The sequence below is a fragment of the Oryzias latipes genome, chromosome 6 (genome assembly GCF_053564925.1).
Source record: "Oryzias latipes strain Hd-rR chromosome 6, Olatipes_Hd-rR_3.1".
Classification (NCBI taxonomy): Eukaryota; Metazoa; Chordata; class Actinopteri; order Beloniformes; family Adrianichthyidae; genus Oryzias; species Oryzias latipes.
The window spans coordinates 27,388,935-27,406,717 of record NC_136242.1 but is presented as its reverse complement, the minus strand read 5'-3'; the positions used below and the strand labels follow the sequence as shown (position 1 = coordinate 27,406,717).

The following is a 17,783-nucleotide window of genomic DNA, read 5'->3' as shown; positions in this document are numbered from 1 at the left end:
AAAATGATAAGCCTTCAGACTCTGATTCTGGGATTACCTCACAACCTGGTTCTGTGTCATGGGTGGTTACCAGACCTTCACGAAAAGCTTGGTCTGGTTTCCCCTCCAGTCCCAGTGGTGCTGTCCCTTGGATGGGGGAAACTCCAAAAGGGAAATCGCTGGGTACCCGTTCAAATCCTGAAGTTTCTGCTGACTCAATGCCTGTGGAACTTCAAAAACTACCAGGTCCCTCTGTGAATCCTGAAGGTCCTGCTGTCTCGTGGCTTGTGGAATACCCAAAATTGCTGAGCCCTTCTTCAAATCCTGAAGATCCTGCTGTGTCATGGCTTGTGGAACCATCAAAACTGCCTGGTCTCTCTTCAAATCCTGAAGGCCCAGCTGTGTCGTGGGCAGTTGTGAATCCCCCAAAACTACCACCTCCCCCATTTAAGCCAAGTGTTTCTATGCACCCATGGCAAGTGAAGACTCCCACAAAGAAACAGAATTCCTTGCTTAATCCAGAGAGTCTTCCACTGTCATGGGTTGCCCCAAAATATCCTGGCCGCTCTAATTCTAAAGGTTCATCATGGGTTGTAAAGCCCCCTAAGTCTGGTACCCCTTCTAGTACTGACTATCCTTCATTCTCATTGGATGTAAATACTCCAAAGGTGCCTGAACCTGCAACTAATCCAGAAGGTTTTGGCATGTCCTGGCTGGATTCTCTAGCAAGGAAAACAAGCTTTCCAATGCCTTCTGAAAGTACTGCCCCATGGGGACCATCAGAAATTACGGATCCCTCACCCTCTGGACCTGAGGACATCGGAACAGCACCTACTGATGAATCCTTGGCCGACCCTCAGCTTGGCCATGAAGTTGATTTTTCATTTGAGTCGAAGATTCCGCAAATGGAAGGAGGCTTGGATCATAGCGACTCGGAGGTGGAGACAGAGGGGGAAGATCCTGTTTTGCCTTATGCACCAATGTTCCAGGGAGGTACCTTAAGGAACTCTGAGGCTGTCTACGAACAAGGGAACTCTGAGAAGATGACAGATTATATTGACTCGCCATCCCCTTATGCTTCAACTAATATGCAAAGTTCATTTTCACCCTACATCAAGCAAAGAATACCACACCTGTTCTACCTCTTTGTGACTGGCCAGTTTCCTCACGGTACGGTGTCTCACATGCAGTCAGAATATGAGGTTGGCAGAGACCGTACAACTCAAGTTGGCTACGAGCAGTATGTCATCCCTGGTAACTCTAAGTCTTCTCAAACTCTGTTCCCCCCAGTGCAACAACTACTCCAAGAGTTTCAAAGCTGAAAAGGACTGGACTAAATTTTCAACTAACTTGAAAGGATGAGAGTGAAGGCAGTTCTGCAGTTTACTGTTTGACTTCAAGTTGCTTGAATTCTTTAATAAAATGTTAAGTCAAAAAAAAAAAAAAAAAATCTCTTTTCTGATATTCACGTAGAAAACAGAAATCCGTCTCAAAAAGCAGCCTCACAACATCATTCTACCACCACCATGTGTGACTGTTGCTTTAATGGTCTTTTTCTGATGGTCATAATCTCTGACTGTACCTGAGGCAGGTGAGGTCTGTAGGATAGTTCTGGTTCTTTTCTGACCTCCTGGATGAGTCCTAGTGTTCTTGGAGTCATTTTGGTCAGCCGTTGGGTCCAAAGGAGGTTCTTTACCGTTACATGCAGCCCAATGGAATTCTGTCCGAGATGTTTTAGCTTCTTTAGTTTATTTGTTTCTGTTAAATATTCAGAACTGGAATGAACTCTAACTGGACAGAAAGGAATCTGATTGCTTGAAGATGAACAAAACAAATGTATTTCAAATATATTTTGTTATTCACTGTTCATTTAGAATTTAACAAAGAGATTGTTTTATGATATGAAGCCATAGAGCTATGCAGGTTTAGACTGCTTCAAGAAAATTGATATTTAAACATTTTTTTTTATATTTTGGTTAACATTTAAAAAAAAAGCTTAAAAACATTAAAATAATATTAAAAGTGCAATAAAATATTATATAAAACACATTGTGCATTATTTTGAAGGCGTTTTCTATTCAGTTAGAAACATAGCGTGTTCTCTTGCATTCACAAACTTGGTGAGCAGCATCAAGATTAATCAAGTTTACATATTTCAAATGTCATCTTCTTCAGCCTCCTGGGTGATCTTTGCTCTCCTGGTTCTTCCTCCTGAGCTGCAGCTGCTCCTGAAAGCTGTGACTCACCGCTTTCTTTACTCTCTGTCCCCCTGCTGGCTGACTAGCACACTGCAGCACATGCCAGAAACACACAGAGTGTGAGTGTGAGCGTCAGAGTCGGCCTGCAGGCAGCAGCAGCAGCAGTCAAATGGAAAAACTCGAGTATCAGATGTCCATGAGTCTTCCTCCTGCAGTGCAAAGTCACTTCCCTCCTCACATGTATCACACCTCATCCCGGTTGGCGGAGTTTTAACAATGTTTGCAGTTTAAATCTCTAATCTCCGTGGTCCTGATTTCTGATTTTAGGGTGGGACAAGCACTCGTACGGTTACCATGGAGATGACGGTCACTCCTTCTGCTCCTCTGGGACGGGCCAGCCGTACGGGCCCACGTTTACCACGGGAGATGTGATTGGCTGCTGCGTTAACCTCATCAACAACACCTGCTTCTACACCAAAAACGGCATCAGTTTAGGTCGGTCATTCACTCGACCTCAAAGCATTTAAATCTGTGACACTTTAAAGAGAACAAAATGTATGCTTTTCTTTTTCTGTCTTCAGGTGTTGCCTTCACAGACCTCCCAGTGAGTACTGACAGCAAACTCTCAGTTCTGCAAATGCCCCTTTTTGCTGCTGGCTTGTTGTGGTTGCCATACTACCATTTTGGCGTAAAAGTGTTTTTGTCGACTACATACTTCAACAGTTGTTAAGAATGAAAGAGATGATTTGCAAAAAGAACTTTTCTGTCTCATTCTCCTCATTCTGTCTCAGCTCACAATGATAATTGTTGAGATGAGGAGTTGGAGTTGAAGAATTTTAAAGACTAGTCTAACACCTGTGCGGAAAATATGAGAATCTGTTTGGTTTGTGGCTTGTCAAAATTAAGGTTGCTAAGCTGATGTTAGGTATTTTATTGGTCATTTTTAGCGTATGTTGAAAATTTGAAAAATCGAGACGAAAATATACAAGATGAGATGAAATGATATGACAGGACAGTGATGGAGACATCAGATGAGATGAGAGAAAAACAGTGAGATAAGACAGGATGTTAACTATTCACAAGGACTAGCAATTTGAATATTCAATTTATCAAACCTTTCTAACCCAAAATAAACAAAAAAACATGAATTCGCTGAGTGGATTCTGACACCACAAAAGACCCACCATTCCCAACCAAATTGGCCCCCACAGAGCGCCAAATATCCTCTAACTCCTGCTTTCTGAAATTCTTCCAGCCCAACCTGTACCCCACTGTGGGGCTACAGACGCCTGGTGAGATCGTCGACGCTAACTTTGGCCAGCAGCCGTTTGTCTTCGACATCGAGGACTACATGAGCGAGTGGCGGGCCAAGATCCTCGGAATGATCGCACGATTTCCCATTGGCGAGCGGCTGGGGGAGTGGCAGGGCGTCTTGCAGAAGTAAGATTTCACAGTTCTTGTGATCAAACCAAGTAAAATCCCCTCCAGAAGGAGGAAACCAAACAGAGCCAACTTCTCCAGACACACTGAACCAAGGCTTTTTAAACGGCAGCCTGCAGGCTTCATCCCGATAGAGAGCAACTTCTTAGAGGCCAAAAGCTAAACCATTAAAAAGAATCAGAATGTATTTTTTTAATGGATTGCTCCTTAATATCCCACACACTTTTAGTCGATGAATCCAGCACATTAGACGACATAAAGTAATTACAAAATGTTGATTGAAAATGTCAGATATATTTTTTAGCATCTTCTGTTTTGGCTAACAACTTAAATGCTGTTAATTACTGTCAGGGGGCGTGGCCACAGCGGCTTTAACATTATTCAGAGCTTTTCTAATTAATCCTTCTTTCATTAATTAATTGTTAAACATTAAACCAGCACTGACAGTCCATCAGTGTTTGTCATACAACCCACGAAGAAAAGAGAAAGCACTTCCCTTTTAGCCCTTCAAAATAAAAGCGCCACAGTAGCATACAACATAAAAGCACAGACAGCATTTGCACCAAGATAAAACCTGCTTCACCGCCAACATTGACATAAAAATTTATTGTGGCACAGTATTATGCTTGCCAGAAGTTTCACAGCTCAGCAAAACCCTGAGCTATTTGAACAAAAAGCAACAGTTTAACAGAGATCTTCATAGAACCTCTCATTATTTGTCTTCATCTGCTTTTCCTGCTGATCTGACATTTGGAAAGCTCTGCACTGAATAAACACCAGCTCCTTCAGTTACATTAGTTCATGAGAGAAAACAGTGTTGTCCATAAGTGTGATATCTAAGGTAGCTTTAAGCTGAAGTAAAATAAATGTGTCTGAGGTCCCATTCCAATCATCTTTTGATTGATTTTTAAAGCATTCCCATTGGTCGTTTAGTTTGGATTTTGCTGTTTTAAGCCCAAATCAAAAACAATCACACACAAACACACACATACGTCCTCTATCATCAGAAATATGCTACAAAAACATGTTAGACACATCATGGTGGGTCTTTAAGGACAGAATAATGTTTTTAAACAGGACCACTAAGACTATGAAAATTAATCGTCAAAAACTGTTTTGTTTTCTTCAAAATGTAATTAATTTAGGTTTCTTCATCCTGCTTGAGAGATTTTGATTCATTCTAAATAAGAAGTGGAAGTAAAGGTGAATAATAGAAGCATGAAGATAATAAAGAAGCGTTATTCTCAGATTATCTGCAGTTTGAAGCTGTAATTGTTCAGAAAATGATTTTAAACAAAGAAATTTTCTAAAAAATGGCAATTTTTAGAAAATTTGATCTTGTCCCCTTTTGTACTGATTGTTCTCACCTATGTGTTATCTAGCATGGTGTCCAGCTATTTGGTGCATCATGGGTACTGTGCCACTGCAACAGCCTTCGCCAGAGCCACCGAGACCATGATCCAAGAAGATCAGAGCTCAATAAAGAACAGGCAAAGTAAGTAAAGATGGCGGAGGGAAAGATTTCCTTGCGGTTTGTTGGTAAACGCATGTTTGTCTGTGTCTGACAGGAATACAGAAGCTGGTTCTGGCAGGACGGGTGGGAGAAGCCATAGAGGCCACTCAGCAGGTTTACCCGGGCCTGTTAGAACGCAACCCGAACCTGCTCTTCATGTTGAAGTGAGTTGGTGGAGTTTGGGTGGCGAGCGGCAGCTTCCTGCAGTAACGCGACGTGTCGCCTCGCAGATGTCGTCAGTTTGTGGAGATGGTGAACGGCACGGACAGCGAGGTCTGCTGCTTGACCGTACGCTCGCCAAAGTCCCAGGACAGTTACCCCGACTCCCCCAGCCTCAGCCCCCGCCACGCAGCCAGCAACACACACGTGCACAGTGGAGGTACACACACACACACTCACACTGAGGCACAGCTCATTGACAGTCTGACTGGATGTTTGTGTCCATCACAGGAGCAGATAGCCCCACCTGCAGCAACGGTGTCACCCCTCCCAATAAATCCAAGAGCCACAGTGTCAAATACCCCAGTCCGTCCTCCTCCGCCTCCTCCTCCACCTCCTCCTCCCCTTCCTCCATCAACTATTCTGAGTCCAACTCCTCAGACTCCACGAAGAGCCAACCCAACAGCGTCAACAGCAACCAGGAAACCAGGTGGGGGAGGGGGTTTCAGAAACTATGTCCCAGATTTTGGGATTTTGGTCTTAAAACAGCATAATCGCAATTAAAAGACCACTTGGAACCCTTTTACAATACATTGAAAGATGTGAATCAAAGTGATTGGTTTTCTTTATGTAAAGAAGTTATTTGTAAAAGATGTTTTCTCCAAAATGTGAAAAGTCCTGAAATGTCTTCATTTCTGACGTGCTTTTATCTTTACATCTTTGCACACCCGCAGTGACAGCGAGATGGAGGTCGAGGCGGAGCATTACACCAACGGCATTGTGGACGGGTCATCGGCCCGGATCACGAACGGCACGTACAAACACGAAGAGATCCTGCAGATGAACGACAACAGCATCGGCAACGGGGTCACAGGTAAACACACACCTGGGACACAAGGGGAGGCCTCTCACCTTCACAAAAGCATGTGCAAACTGACAGATGTTTTTTTTAAACCACAATTTAATGAAAGAAGGACTAATTAGAACAGCAGCAGCTCGTAATGATGTTAGAAACCTTTGTAGCCACGCCCCCTGACAGCAATTAACTGCATTTAAGTTGGCAGCCAAAACTGAAAATGCTAAAAATTCAGATTTTTTAAAACATAATGGTGGCCGTCACGAAGATTCATAATATTTGTCTCTTCACAGAAATTTCAAGCTTTTAAGCAGAAATGATCCTTTAAGGTGGTGAACTGATGGTCAGCGTTTCTTTCTGCATTATTTCATGACTTTGCGGCCTGCACTTTCACGGGTTCAGACGACGGCTGCGTCAACAGCAGACAGCTGTGTGGCGGGAACCAGGCGGCCACGGAGCGGATGATCCAGTTCGGACGGGAGCTGCAGGCGCTCAGCGAGCAGCTCTGTCGCGAGTACGGCAAGAACGCCACGCACAAGAAGATGTTACAGGTACAGCGCAGCAGACGCCCAGAGAGGGTGCTCACACGGGTGACCTGCAGCAGATGCAGTGGCTGGTCGGAGCGCGGGAGGTTTTAGGAGATTTTGCACATTTAAATGCTGCTTTGATTAAACAAGAGGAGGGTAGCTGCTGCTCGTACAGAAGCTTAATCGAGTAAAACAGAATGAGACAAATACACAAAGGAAGTAAATTTGGTGGGAAAAAAATGTGTTTTTTAAGATTAGCCAAAGAAAAAAAAGTAACTGAATAAAGATCAAAGTAATTTAATCAATAAAGGAAAGCCAAATGTGGAAAAAGTATTCTCAGCAAGTATAAGTGGGTTTTTTATTAAGCGTTTGTGTAAAAAACAGATTTATCTTCAACAGAGAAGACAGCGATTCTCTGGATTCTGAAAGTTGAGTTTTACGGTTCTTTAGATGAGAAACTGCGCTACTAACAAAACCTTAAATCAACACATTGAAATGAAAAGTATTAAAAAAGTAAAAGATGAACATAAAATGATTGATGAAGCTGTGATTCTTGTATACGGCCACTAGGGGGCAAAGGTGTATTTTAGCTGAAATTGCAGTAAAACAGAAGCCAGCTTGTCTGAATCCAAACAAGAGTTCTTTCATAGCTGCGTCATTTGAAAGTTTTCTCCTAAAGAACAGGAAAATCTTTATTTATATGTTAGGAAAACACCTGTTCAACCAGTATTTCTACCAAAAAATTATCCAAATTTAGTGGAAATACCAACAATTAATTCTAGCACATGCTAAAGAAAATAGAAAAAATGAGAAGAACTGAGGTTCTCAGTTCTACTAAAATATTCTTAAAATGATTTATTATTGAAACAAGGATGAATATGCAGGTAATGATCAAATGATCAGAAACTGTGGATGATAAAATATAAAAAAAAAACCTGCTGTAGTGTGAGAACTTTATGGTTCTGATGGCATTAAAGCAAAATGGCCGAGCGCCAGTAAATCTGAGCATCCAGAAAATGATGAAAGTTCAGCACCAACAGAACTGTTCTGTTTTTGAAATCTGGTGGATCCAACAGCAGGGGCTCATGCAGACCCGTGGGGGCCAGAGGAGAGACAAGTAAACAGAAAGTTAAAACATTTCAAATATTTCATTTATTGTTAAATTCAAAATAGTTTTTTCACGTCTTCTGCTAACAGACAGCTTGATGTGTAAAATAAACAGTGAAAACACAAACATTTAATGAAGCTGAGACAAGGAATTATTCTATCCCAAATATATTGATCTACAAGTCAAAATTAGGAGTGTTTTTGATTCAATTAAATGTTTGTTTTTCCTTAGGTGTGGTTTGTGCTCAAACTGCAAATCTTCTGGATTTTTAATAACGAGAAAATTCCGATCTCTAAAAGCTGACGCCATTAGTTTGTTGGATAACAAGATTCGAGATTATTTATAAAAATTAGAAGTTACCACAGATTTGTGTTCATAAAAGTCTGTGTGTGTGTGTTCAGGATGCCTTCAGCCTGCTGGCGTACTCGGACCCCTGGAACTGTCCCGTGGGCCAGCAGTTGGACCCCACCCAAAGAGAGTCGCTCTGCTCCGCACTCAACAGCGCCATCCTGGGTAAACTGCAGTCTGCGGCGCAACTCTGACACAAAAACATGCAGCAGCGAGTTTAAAAACCAATTAGCAGCCTCAAATACAAAAGGGGTTTATACAAATATACTCTGTCTGTCTGAAGATCCATAAACCCCTGTTTGACAATAACATCTGTCCAACACAACAGGCCTTCAGCTCTGATCTGCTTGCTCAGCTGTTGGACAGGACAGGTTTAAAAAAAAAAGAAATAACGTAAAATAAAAGCAAAATGCAAGGAATTAGACAAACTGTACCAAAAAATTGAAAAATAAAATAAAGAGAAAGCGTTTCCTGCTCCTTCTTTAAACTTTAACCTCCTGCATCAGCTGGACATTGAATTTAGAACAGCATCAGGCTTTTATCAATGTTTGCAGACTCTATATTGATAGAGTTATCAGAGCGGTAAACACACTGCACCTTCTGCATAACTGAACAAGACCTGTGGTTTCCATGGCAACGGGGAATAAGGCTGCGGAGCCGCTGTAAAGAAAACATAAAGTATAAAACAAAGGACATTATTAATTTTAGCTTGAAATGTTTCAGCGCTCCAGCTTTGGGACCACTGATTCATATATAGAGCCGAGTCTGTGATTCAAATTAATGCTAAAGGAGGAATCCTTCAAAATAAAAGTCTGAAAAGGATTAAATCTTAATTTTTTTCTTTTTTGTTTTTTTGTGTGAAAGTCTTTGTTTTGATCCTCAAAGTTTTTAAGTTTTTTCTTTTTATGGAGGAAAAGTGGAGATTCTGGAGCCGTTCAAACAGAGAACTCTCAGATCAGTAACCTGTACTCATGATGAATCCTTCTGATCCTCAAACCTCCACCTAAGCAGAACCTTTCATTGTTTTGTTCTTGTCTGAAAACATAGAATCTGATTCATTAAAGTTAGGATTTGTAAAAACTAGATTTACCATCAGATGAATTTACTTTGGAAAACAAAGGCATGAATCACGTCGTGAGTTGTTCCTTTCAAGCATTTTAACAGAATAACTTGAATGAATTTCACAAAATGTATTTTTACTAAACCAGAAGTCTGCAACCTGCAACACCCGCCATTTGGGTCAATTTCTCACAGACCACAACCCATTTGGAGCCGCAAAATCTTACCTCACCTTTCAGAAAAATAAGACACTGCTTTGTATTTATGTTTGTGTAACAATGATAATAAACATAAATATACTGTTGTAAAACATAAACATAAAGGGGAAATAACCTTTTTTTTTTCTGAATCTGAGATATTTTGTAACTTTTGACAGAGGTTCATATGACTTCCTTTCAAAATAAAAGACACCCTGTACCATATAGGATCATCTCAATGCAGCAAATAATGTGTAGTGTCAAAAGTGATTCCTCAAAGAAAGATAACTATTTGTGGTGCATCTCAGCTGGAATCTAATAAACCGAATTTGAATCAGAGCTAATTAAGTGACTTTTATTGTTTGTTTGAACCAAAAGGCTAACGTAAAATCCTTGTATTTGTTCCTAAAATAGAACATTTGCTTTAATCTGCCTTCATTCTGGTTGTGCTTACTGGCCTCAAATGGATAATCTCTGGGACACGGCGCTCAAAAGTCAGTCAAAATGTTTACAGTTCGTCCATTTATTCACCTTTCGACAAATCCCGTCAGAGGTTGCCACAGCGAATCCGCTTTCACTGATGGTGGTTTGGCAGACTTTTACGCCGGATGCCCTTCCTGACACAACTCTGTGTTTACAGTGACTTTTTAGAGTTAAAACTTCTTTATTTGTCTTTAAGAAGAGAGCCACAAAGGAGCGCAGGCTGCAGACTCCTGTACAAATCCTAGAACAGGTTTTGTACAGGACCTGCCATCTTTCAGTGTGATGTGGTATTACAGGCGTGTAGGCAACTATCCCACTAGTATAAGTGTGAATAAATGTGTCACATTAACCCTAACAGTTCTGGTGTTTTTATTCTTTAGATTACCGTAACTTTTCAACTGAACAGAATTAACATCATTCTGGTAGATTCTGTCAAAGAGAAACCTCCTTTGCGCCGTTATGCAGCACTTTACGTCAGTGGCATGTTGTATTTCGGCGTCAGAATCGGCTGATTCACGTCGATTGCGTAAACGTTGGAAGATTTACGGCAGGAGCCACTGTCATTTTAATCAAACTGACGTGTAGCAAACGCGCTGGTGTGTCTGCGCTTCTTCTGCTTTCCAGAGTCTCAGAACCTGCCCAAGCAGCCGCCGCTCATGTTGGCGCTCGGCCAGGCCACGGAGTGCGTGCAGCTCATGGCCCGGGTCCAGGCCGGTTCCTGCTCCTTCGCCAGAGTCGACAACTTTTTGCACTAGCGCAGGCTCAGGTGGGGGAAAATAATCAAACCCACTCACTGATTTTTCTCCTGCATGAACCTGACTGCAATTATTACCCGTCTCTCCACAGCTTCATGTTAAGTAGCACTGAGAAGGCATGTCCAGCTGGTGGTTACCATGACGATGAAGAGCACAGAGGAAGGTGCTGAGGAACCAGAGTGAAGAAAGCTCCCTTTTTACTTTAGTATTATCAAATAAAATTTGTGTGACACTATTTAAAGATAATTAATATTATTATGTTTTTAGATTTTTTTTTCCAATTGTTCATCTGTTGACCTCCTGTCTTTTTTTAAAGTTTTTTTCATGCTTTAACGGCAGACTTCTCACACAATCAGTATTTTCTTCTCATTTTCGCTCCTGTTCATCATATTCCACGACAACATGCCAATAAGCCAGTCTCCATGGCGACCCTCACACCTGTAGACCACCTGAGCAATACCTGAGGAGCATTACATTATTTTTAATAGGTCTGAGAAAAGCTGGACTGGAGCGGAAGTGCTTTCAGGGTTTGAAGCTCAGCGTGAGAAAGCTCATTAACGTCAGACAGGACTGACCGTAAAGATGGAATTATTCCACCACAGCGGAGTCTACAGTTTTTTTGTTTAAATACCGAGCAGCGTTCTGACAAAGAAGGGAGTTTAAAAGGAAAAACACTAAATGTAATTGAAGCTCCTGTGCGTCGGGGGAGCTGGCAGGTCAGAGGTGTCGGAGCCTTAATTTTACTGTAGCAGCCACTGTCTCAGCCAATCAGCTGTGTGGCTTGCAGGTGGCAGCGCGCGATCCCGCCTGCACCTACGACACCCGCCTTCAAGGCTGAGGCTAACACTATTATCATCTGCATCAAAGGCAGACTAACAAGCACAGTGTGCGCACGTCAAAAAGTCAAGTCTCCTCCGGGGATTTCATTATTGCCGGTTCTTTCGCTCCGAAGCTCGACGTGCTGCGCGTGAGTGCAGCTACAACCAGCATTTCAAATAAAGAGGCCAAATTGTCCAACCAACAGAGAGCCCATAATTTTAGACTCCGCTTTGTGATGATTAAATCACTTTTTTTGGGGGGTTCCAACAAGGATTTGTTGGCTGGAAGAAAAAAAACCCTGATTGTTTGGAAATGCTTTTTATTTTTGCCTTCAAACTTTTCTAAGATAGTCTCTTTGTCCCTGAGTTTGTTACATTTTTTGTGCAATAATATCACAAACTAAAACATACTTCCTGGTTTTAATCCTCCGCACCAAAAATCCCCAGAACAAAATAACGATGAGAAGCTAAAAAAAGGAATTAACGCTTAAAAAAATCTAGATGGGAAAAGATTCCTTTAACTTAATTCCTGTCAAATTCCGACCTTTGGATTAAAGGAAGATAAATTCCATGATTTATATTCAATTTCAGTTTCCTTAATAGTGAAATAACAGTTCAATTAAAATAATTTAAAAACTAAATGAGTTGTTGTAAGTAAATAAATCTCCAATAAAAGCATCAACATTAATTAAGTTTATGTGTCTGAATTATCTAAAAATGACTAAAATTTCACATTAAATCAGAAAATTTAGTTGCAATGAACAAAAGTGGCCACAAAAATTGTAAAACTAACAGCTGCAGGTTTTTACATTTCTTGTCAAACATCTAGCACTAATGCAGAGATTTATTCATTTATCTTCCTCAATAAAACAGTCAAAAGTGTGTTTTTCCCCAAACTTTACTAAGTATTTTCCTGATCTAAGGAATATAAAGGAATGTAAAGGAGGAAAAAATATTTCTGTTTGCGTTTCCGTTTTAACATTTCACGCTTTTATTCTGTAAACGTCTTGACGTTTCCTGTTCTCACCATACATACTTTTTTTACAATCTGCCGTCTGTTCTGAAAATCCACCATCAAATTAGGTAAATCCATCACGGCTTTATCCTCGACTTAAAGTTCATTTAATCTTTAAAAAAACTAACAATCAAAGTTTTTTGTTTAGAAAGAAATTACGCTCAATCCAAAAAAAGTGATTCTTTTTTGCATCCTGCTGGCCACTAACGGTACTGCAGGTTTTTGAGCATCTCCGCTTTAGCTCTGAGCTTCAGACCCGGAAGTTGTGGTTCAGTTCTCTCCCAGCTTGGATAGCACACAAATTTATACAAACTGGTAAAACTTCATTTATTACCTTTTTTTTTTTTGTAGGGGGCATTTATTTTAACTCAGATCCATCAGGGTTTTTTTTCTTCTTTATCCCATTTCAGCTTCAGCTTGATGAATTAAACTGTTTCCCTTTGTGTTTGCTAAAACCTTTGCTCTGCTCACTCCGAGGTTTTGCTTAAACTATTTGCAATGAGCTGGGGATCCACCTGGAAGTGTTTGTACACTTTTATTACTTTTCTGGACTCTGCGTCCCGCTGCAGCAGAGGCGTGTCTCCCCCTGGAGGCGCTCTCCAGGCTCCTTTCAGTACTTCCGTTACAGAAACAAGTACCTGTTACTCACCTGAAGGGAACCACGCCCCCAGCCGTCCTCTGTGTTTGCACCCGCCAGCGCCTCGGCGCCTTCACTTCCTCTCGTCCCACACAGACGTCACCGCCGCCATCCAGTCGTTTTATCAGAGAAGGAGCAGCTGCCGACAAAAGACTTCTGTCATGATTTTAATTTTACGTTTGACTTTTGAGTTTTAGCAAAATATTTAAAAAACTACAAAAAATATGTGAAATGAGTTACCTTCTACTTAGCATGACTTTTAAATCTTTAAAACAAGAAAAATTATAATAAAAAAAGATGTACTGGAAACCTGTTTAAAAATAAATTGTATTCTGTTTAATTTTGACAGAATTATTTTTAATAAAATACATCAATGAGTATTGCAATTGTTTGTCTTTCCTAGTTTGTTCTTTTAAAAAATAGACATTTTAAGTACATTTCTATTGTTTTAACCACCCTGAAAAACTTGGATTTAAATTTAGACATTTGTGTAGAAAAAATATTTTCAAGTTGTTTTAGCTTCTTGGAAAGTTATTAAAAGCAGAGAATTCAGTCTAAAGTGTTTCAAATGTCTTGATCAGTTTATTCTGCTCTGCGAATATCACTGCAAGTATCACAGAAATTTAATGTAAAATTATTGATCTGAGTTTTTAAAAAAAGAATAGAAAAAGCTTCTAGCCTGCAAAACGATTCAAAAGTTTAAAACGAGCAAAATTTTAGCCACAAATGTCCCAAATTTCAGAGATTTAGCTCTGATTTACATTTTGCGTAAATAGCAAGTATTTGGCAAAGTTATTATTCAGCCCTTTTCTTGGGCATTTTTGATATATTTTTCCTAATTATTTTTCCCCCAGTTTATTTTGCTGTTGTCTATTGGAAAATGTTATGTCATAAGATTAATTTATTTTTATTAAATAACATAATAGCCACTATTGAGTGTAATAGGTAGTAATAAGCTTCCGTGATTAAAATAATGAATAAAATGGACACACTGTCATCAAACTGAAACAAGCTCTGTCATCTTCAGCTTCACCTTCAGATCGGCAGATCTCTGAGTCACAAAAGCAAATCAGGAAAAAAATCAAAGGCTTTGGAAACTCCATCAGAAGTGTTCCGGCCTGCTGTGGCCCCTGGCCCAGCTGCAGCCTGGATGTGGTCGATTGTGGTGGTTTTCTAGTCCGCTCTATTTACCGGGGTGGTTACTAAACAGGCATGTGGGGGTGGACTTGCTGTTGGATTTTGGTGCTTTGTAGAAACGTCCTACTGTGGGTTTTTTCCCGAGATCCCTGCTTCACCTGCTCCTGGATACCTGGATAAGGTTTGTTTGTTTGTTTGTTGTTGTTTTTTCAAAATAAGAGCTGCAGCAACAGAAATAAAACAAAATCAAGGACACCGTGTGTCCCACATCGTCTTCGTGTCATATTTTGTTAGTCCAAGCTGGTGCACAATTGAAACTTTAGTGTAAAGATTTGAGTGTGTCCCCCCCCCCCCAATCACCGTTTATTATTGTCTGATTAATTTGGTTGTGCGTTGTTGTCCAGCAGAGGGCAGAATGGCTCTGCAGATGTCTGCTGCGTTCAGGCGCACAGGAACACTCAGATCATGTTTGAATGGAGAGCAGAGTCATAATCCAACACGGTTAAAGCTCCTCTTTGGGATTATTCCGTGTAAAGGAAATTATTCCAGCTAAAGCATGAAGGTTTTGTTTGCGTTTACAGGCTATTTCTCACAGAGATTTGACTGTAAACATTTGATCATAAACCAAAACGACAATTTTTTTGTTGTTGCTATTTCTCTTTTTATTGTGTTTTGATCCTTTACAAACAATGAATGCAAACCGCCGAGACCTTCATGGTTTTATTTATTATTTTTCCAAACATCTTCAGTTTCGCTGGATCTCCAGTCAACGAGCACAACACTACAGTAACATTTTGTAACTCAGATATAAAAGGTAAAAACATGTATATAGCATTTACTCACTTGACCACATTCCTGTTACAGTAAATAAATAAATAAATAAAATTGAATAGAAATGTTCTCACGGGTTCATCCACATAATCTGTTTTTATTCAGTATCTGACATGATTGCACTGTCAGTGTTGATGTTATTGTGCATCACTATAATGGTTCAGAACAATAGTTTATCATTATAAATCTTGTGAAGGTTCAAACAAAACTACAAATTTATAAAAAGTTACTTGCGTAAATGTAACTGAGTACTTTTGCTTGTTTCTTGTTAGCCTGCAAGAGGCTTTTTAAAAAGTCTGATATGGCTTTGAAATCTGAGAAAAAGAGTTTCATCATCATTTAATGGCGGTTGGGTCAAGGTCGGTTGAGGAGTGGGCGTGCGGGGTTGTGCGCCCCTGTGGCTGAATGGACTAAAACAAAAGAGTGTAATCAAGCACAGATTTTTCTGTGGAGAATCTCTAGATGTTTGGTCGAAGGAACGACAGGAATGGAGGAAAAAAAGAAAGCAAAGATTTATTGTAGAAGAGAAGTGAAGGCAAAGTTGTTTTTAAAAAAATGAAAGCAGTAAGTGATGTTGACTGACCCTGGCCTCAGCTGCGCTGTGTGATCGGCCCTCACCATCCCTAAAGACCAAAGCTGAAGCTACTGTTAACAGAGAAGTTACAATAATGTCTCAGTTGAACACAATATAGACACAATTTTCACATTTTGCCTCGAATATTCAATTTTGTGAATGGGGTCCTCCTTAGCAACCATATCATTTTTTCTTTCTTGACGCGATCTGGTGAACATTTGGAGCAGTTTTTGCGTTTTCACCTCAAAGTAAGTCTTCAAATGTTTCCTAGCAACCAGCATTCATGCTTACTGCATTCACATTGTTAATATCAAAGTGTGAAATGACATGCAGGTGTGGAACAAGGTTTTGTGTCATTTAGACGACTTGTGTGAGTCAGAAAGATCTTTAGTTTGTCAGTTGGCTGCTCATCTCAAGACAAACATTTGAGTAGTTTGATAAGTTTTTGTTTTTATCCCTAGATAATGTATTTCTTTCAAAGACCCATTCTGATCAAAATAACGCTTTTGACATTTTTTTTTATTTTAAAATTATGTATCTGAGTATTTGTCTATTCAAATCTTCCTGAATAAGAAGCAGACAGAAAAAGATTTATATGTTGGGTGAACCACGAGCTCCCTGCTCCAAGCTCTCAGTGAGGGGGAGGGAGGGTTGTTCCATACCAACAGTCCCACCCACAATTCAGAGGTGACTTTTGTAATGAACCACTGCCGCTCTGCAGAAACTATGTCCTAGAAAATAACACAGGTTTCTCTGATTTTTGGCTAAATAAAGGCATATCTATAATTGAAAGTCCTCTTTTACAATAGATCAAAAGATGTTCGGAGTTCTAAGATCAGTTTGCAAAAGTAAAAAGGGCATGAAATGTCCTAATGCCTAAACATTTAGATTGTTTAAGCGACTAAACTATTGGGTTTTTGTTGGTCCTGAGTTGTATTTATCAAGTTACGCTCACACCGGGCATTTCATGCTAAACATGTGTTCCTTCACACTGGACAAGCAGGGATGGACTACTTCTTTTTCTTTTGCCGCTGTTTAATAGCGCATGTCCGCCAACTACAGTTGGAAGAGGGTTTGTGTGAAATGTCGAAACGATTGTCCCTACTGTAAGTGTGCGACAGACTGGCGGCCTGTCCAGGCGTCCCCTGCCTTAGTCCACGAGTGGCCAGGTTAGGCTCCAGCAGCCCGTGACCCCAAAAGGGACATAACGGCTTTAGAAAATGGATGGAAATTTCACACAAGTCTTTTAATCAATGCTCACAAGATTGGGGGAATGCTGACCACAATGCGTTTGAACAATTTTTGCAAAAAAACATGTATATGTAAAGGTATTTTTTAATAAACCATCAACGTTTTTTGCATCACAGGGGATTCATAAATAGATTTTCTAAAATGCTCCTATTGATTAAGTTTGCACATTGTGAAATTGCTGAGATGTAGTTAAAAATGTACCGAGCATGGGTCCAGGATTGTATTTTAAACCCAAGGCACTAGACTATATCGTTTTTAGTGGTTAGGGATTAGGAAGATGATTGGGACACAGCCGCAGACTTTTCATTGGTTTTGAACACACGTTGCCGGGGGTAATGTGAACGTAGCTTTAGAGTTGCTGAACGTGAATAAATAAAATGTGTCTGTGTGCATGAAAGGAAAATGTAAATGTTGCTCCAGAGTTTATTAACCATTTGATTGCATTTCTGTTTTCTGAGATGTGCTTTTATTCATTTGAAGTCTCCATATCATTTGATTCAATATTATTTGTAAGTCTTGGGTTTAAGGAAAAATGAAAACTGTTGATAGAAAGAAATGAGAAATGACGGGAAAACATGGATGACGAGTGATATGGAAAACAGGAAGTGACCTCCGAGACTCAATGTCTTCATTTCCAAATGAGGTTTCTCTGCCTTAAGCAGATCTGAGCCATAAACAACCAATCCTGGATTGATCCCGCCCACATGTGACGCTCCCACTCTCAGTCCGGTGACTCCGATCAGAGGTCGCTGCTTCCTGCCTCTGAGAGTCGGCCCCGCCGCGAGGCCCTCAAACGGCCTCGGTACCTCTGGCCTTCAAAACACGGTCGGAGGGTTGCTATGGCGTGCGTTTGTTGCTATAGCAACGCACTACTGTGTTCTCGGAGGGTGTGGGGGGA

General features: G+C 40.4%; 1 protein-coding gene across 2 annotated transcripts in view; it reads left to right on the top strand.

Moving 5' to 3' along the window:
* Nucleotides 1-13,478, top strand: part of ranbp10 (RAN binding protein 10) — a 57,843-nt gene extending 44,365 nt beyond the window's left edge. The window contains exons 4-15 of one of the 2 annotated variants that reach the window (XM_011475864.4): nucleotides 2,505-2,672; nucleotides 2,759-2,781; nucleotides 3,433-3,617; nucleotides 5,000-5,112; nucleotides 5,186-5,294; nucleotides 5,361-5,509; nucleotides 5,581-5,779; nucleotides 6,024-6,163; nucleotides 6,548-6,696; nucleotides 8,182-8,293; nucleotides 10,492-10,633; nucleotides 10,714-13,478. In XM_011475864.4, coding sequence (XP_011474166.1) covers nucleotides 2,505-2,672; nucleotides 2,759-2,781; nucleotides 3,433-3,617; nucleotides 5,000-5,112; nucleotides 5,186-5,294; nucleotides 5,361-5,509; nucleotides 5,581-5,779; nucleotides 6,024-6,163; nucleotides 6,548-6,696; nucleotides 8,182-8,293; nucleotides 10,492-10,622 — 1,478 coding nt within the window. In that variant the 3' untranslated portion in view covers nucleotides 10,623-10,633; nucleotides 10,714-13,478. 2 annotated transcript variants of the gene reach the window in all.
* Nucleotides 13,479-17,783: the final 4,305 nt, after the last annotated feature.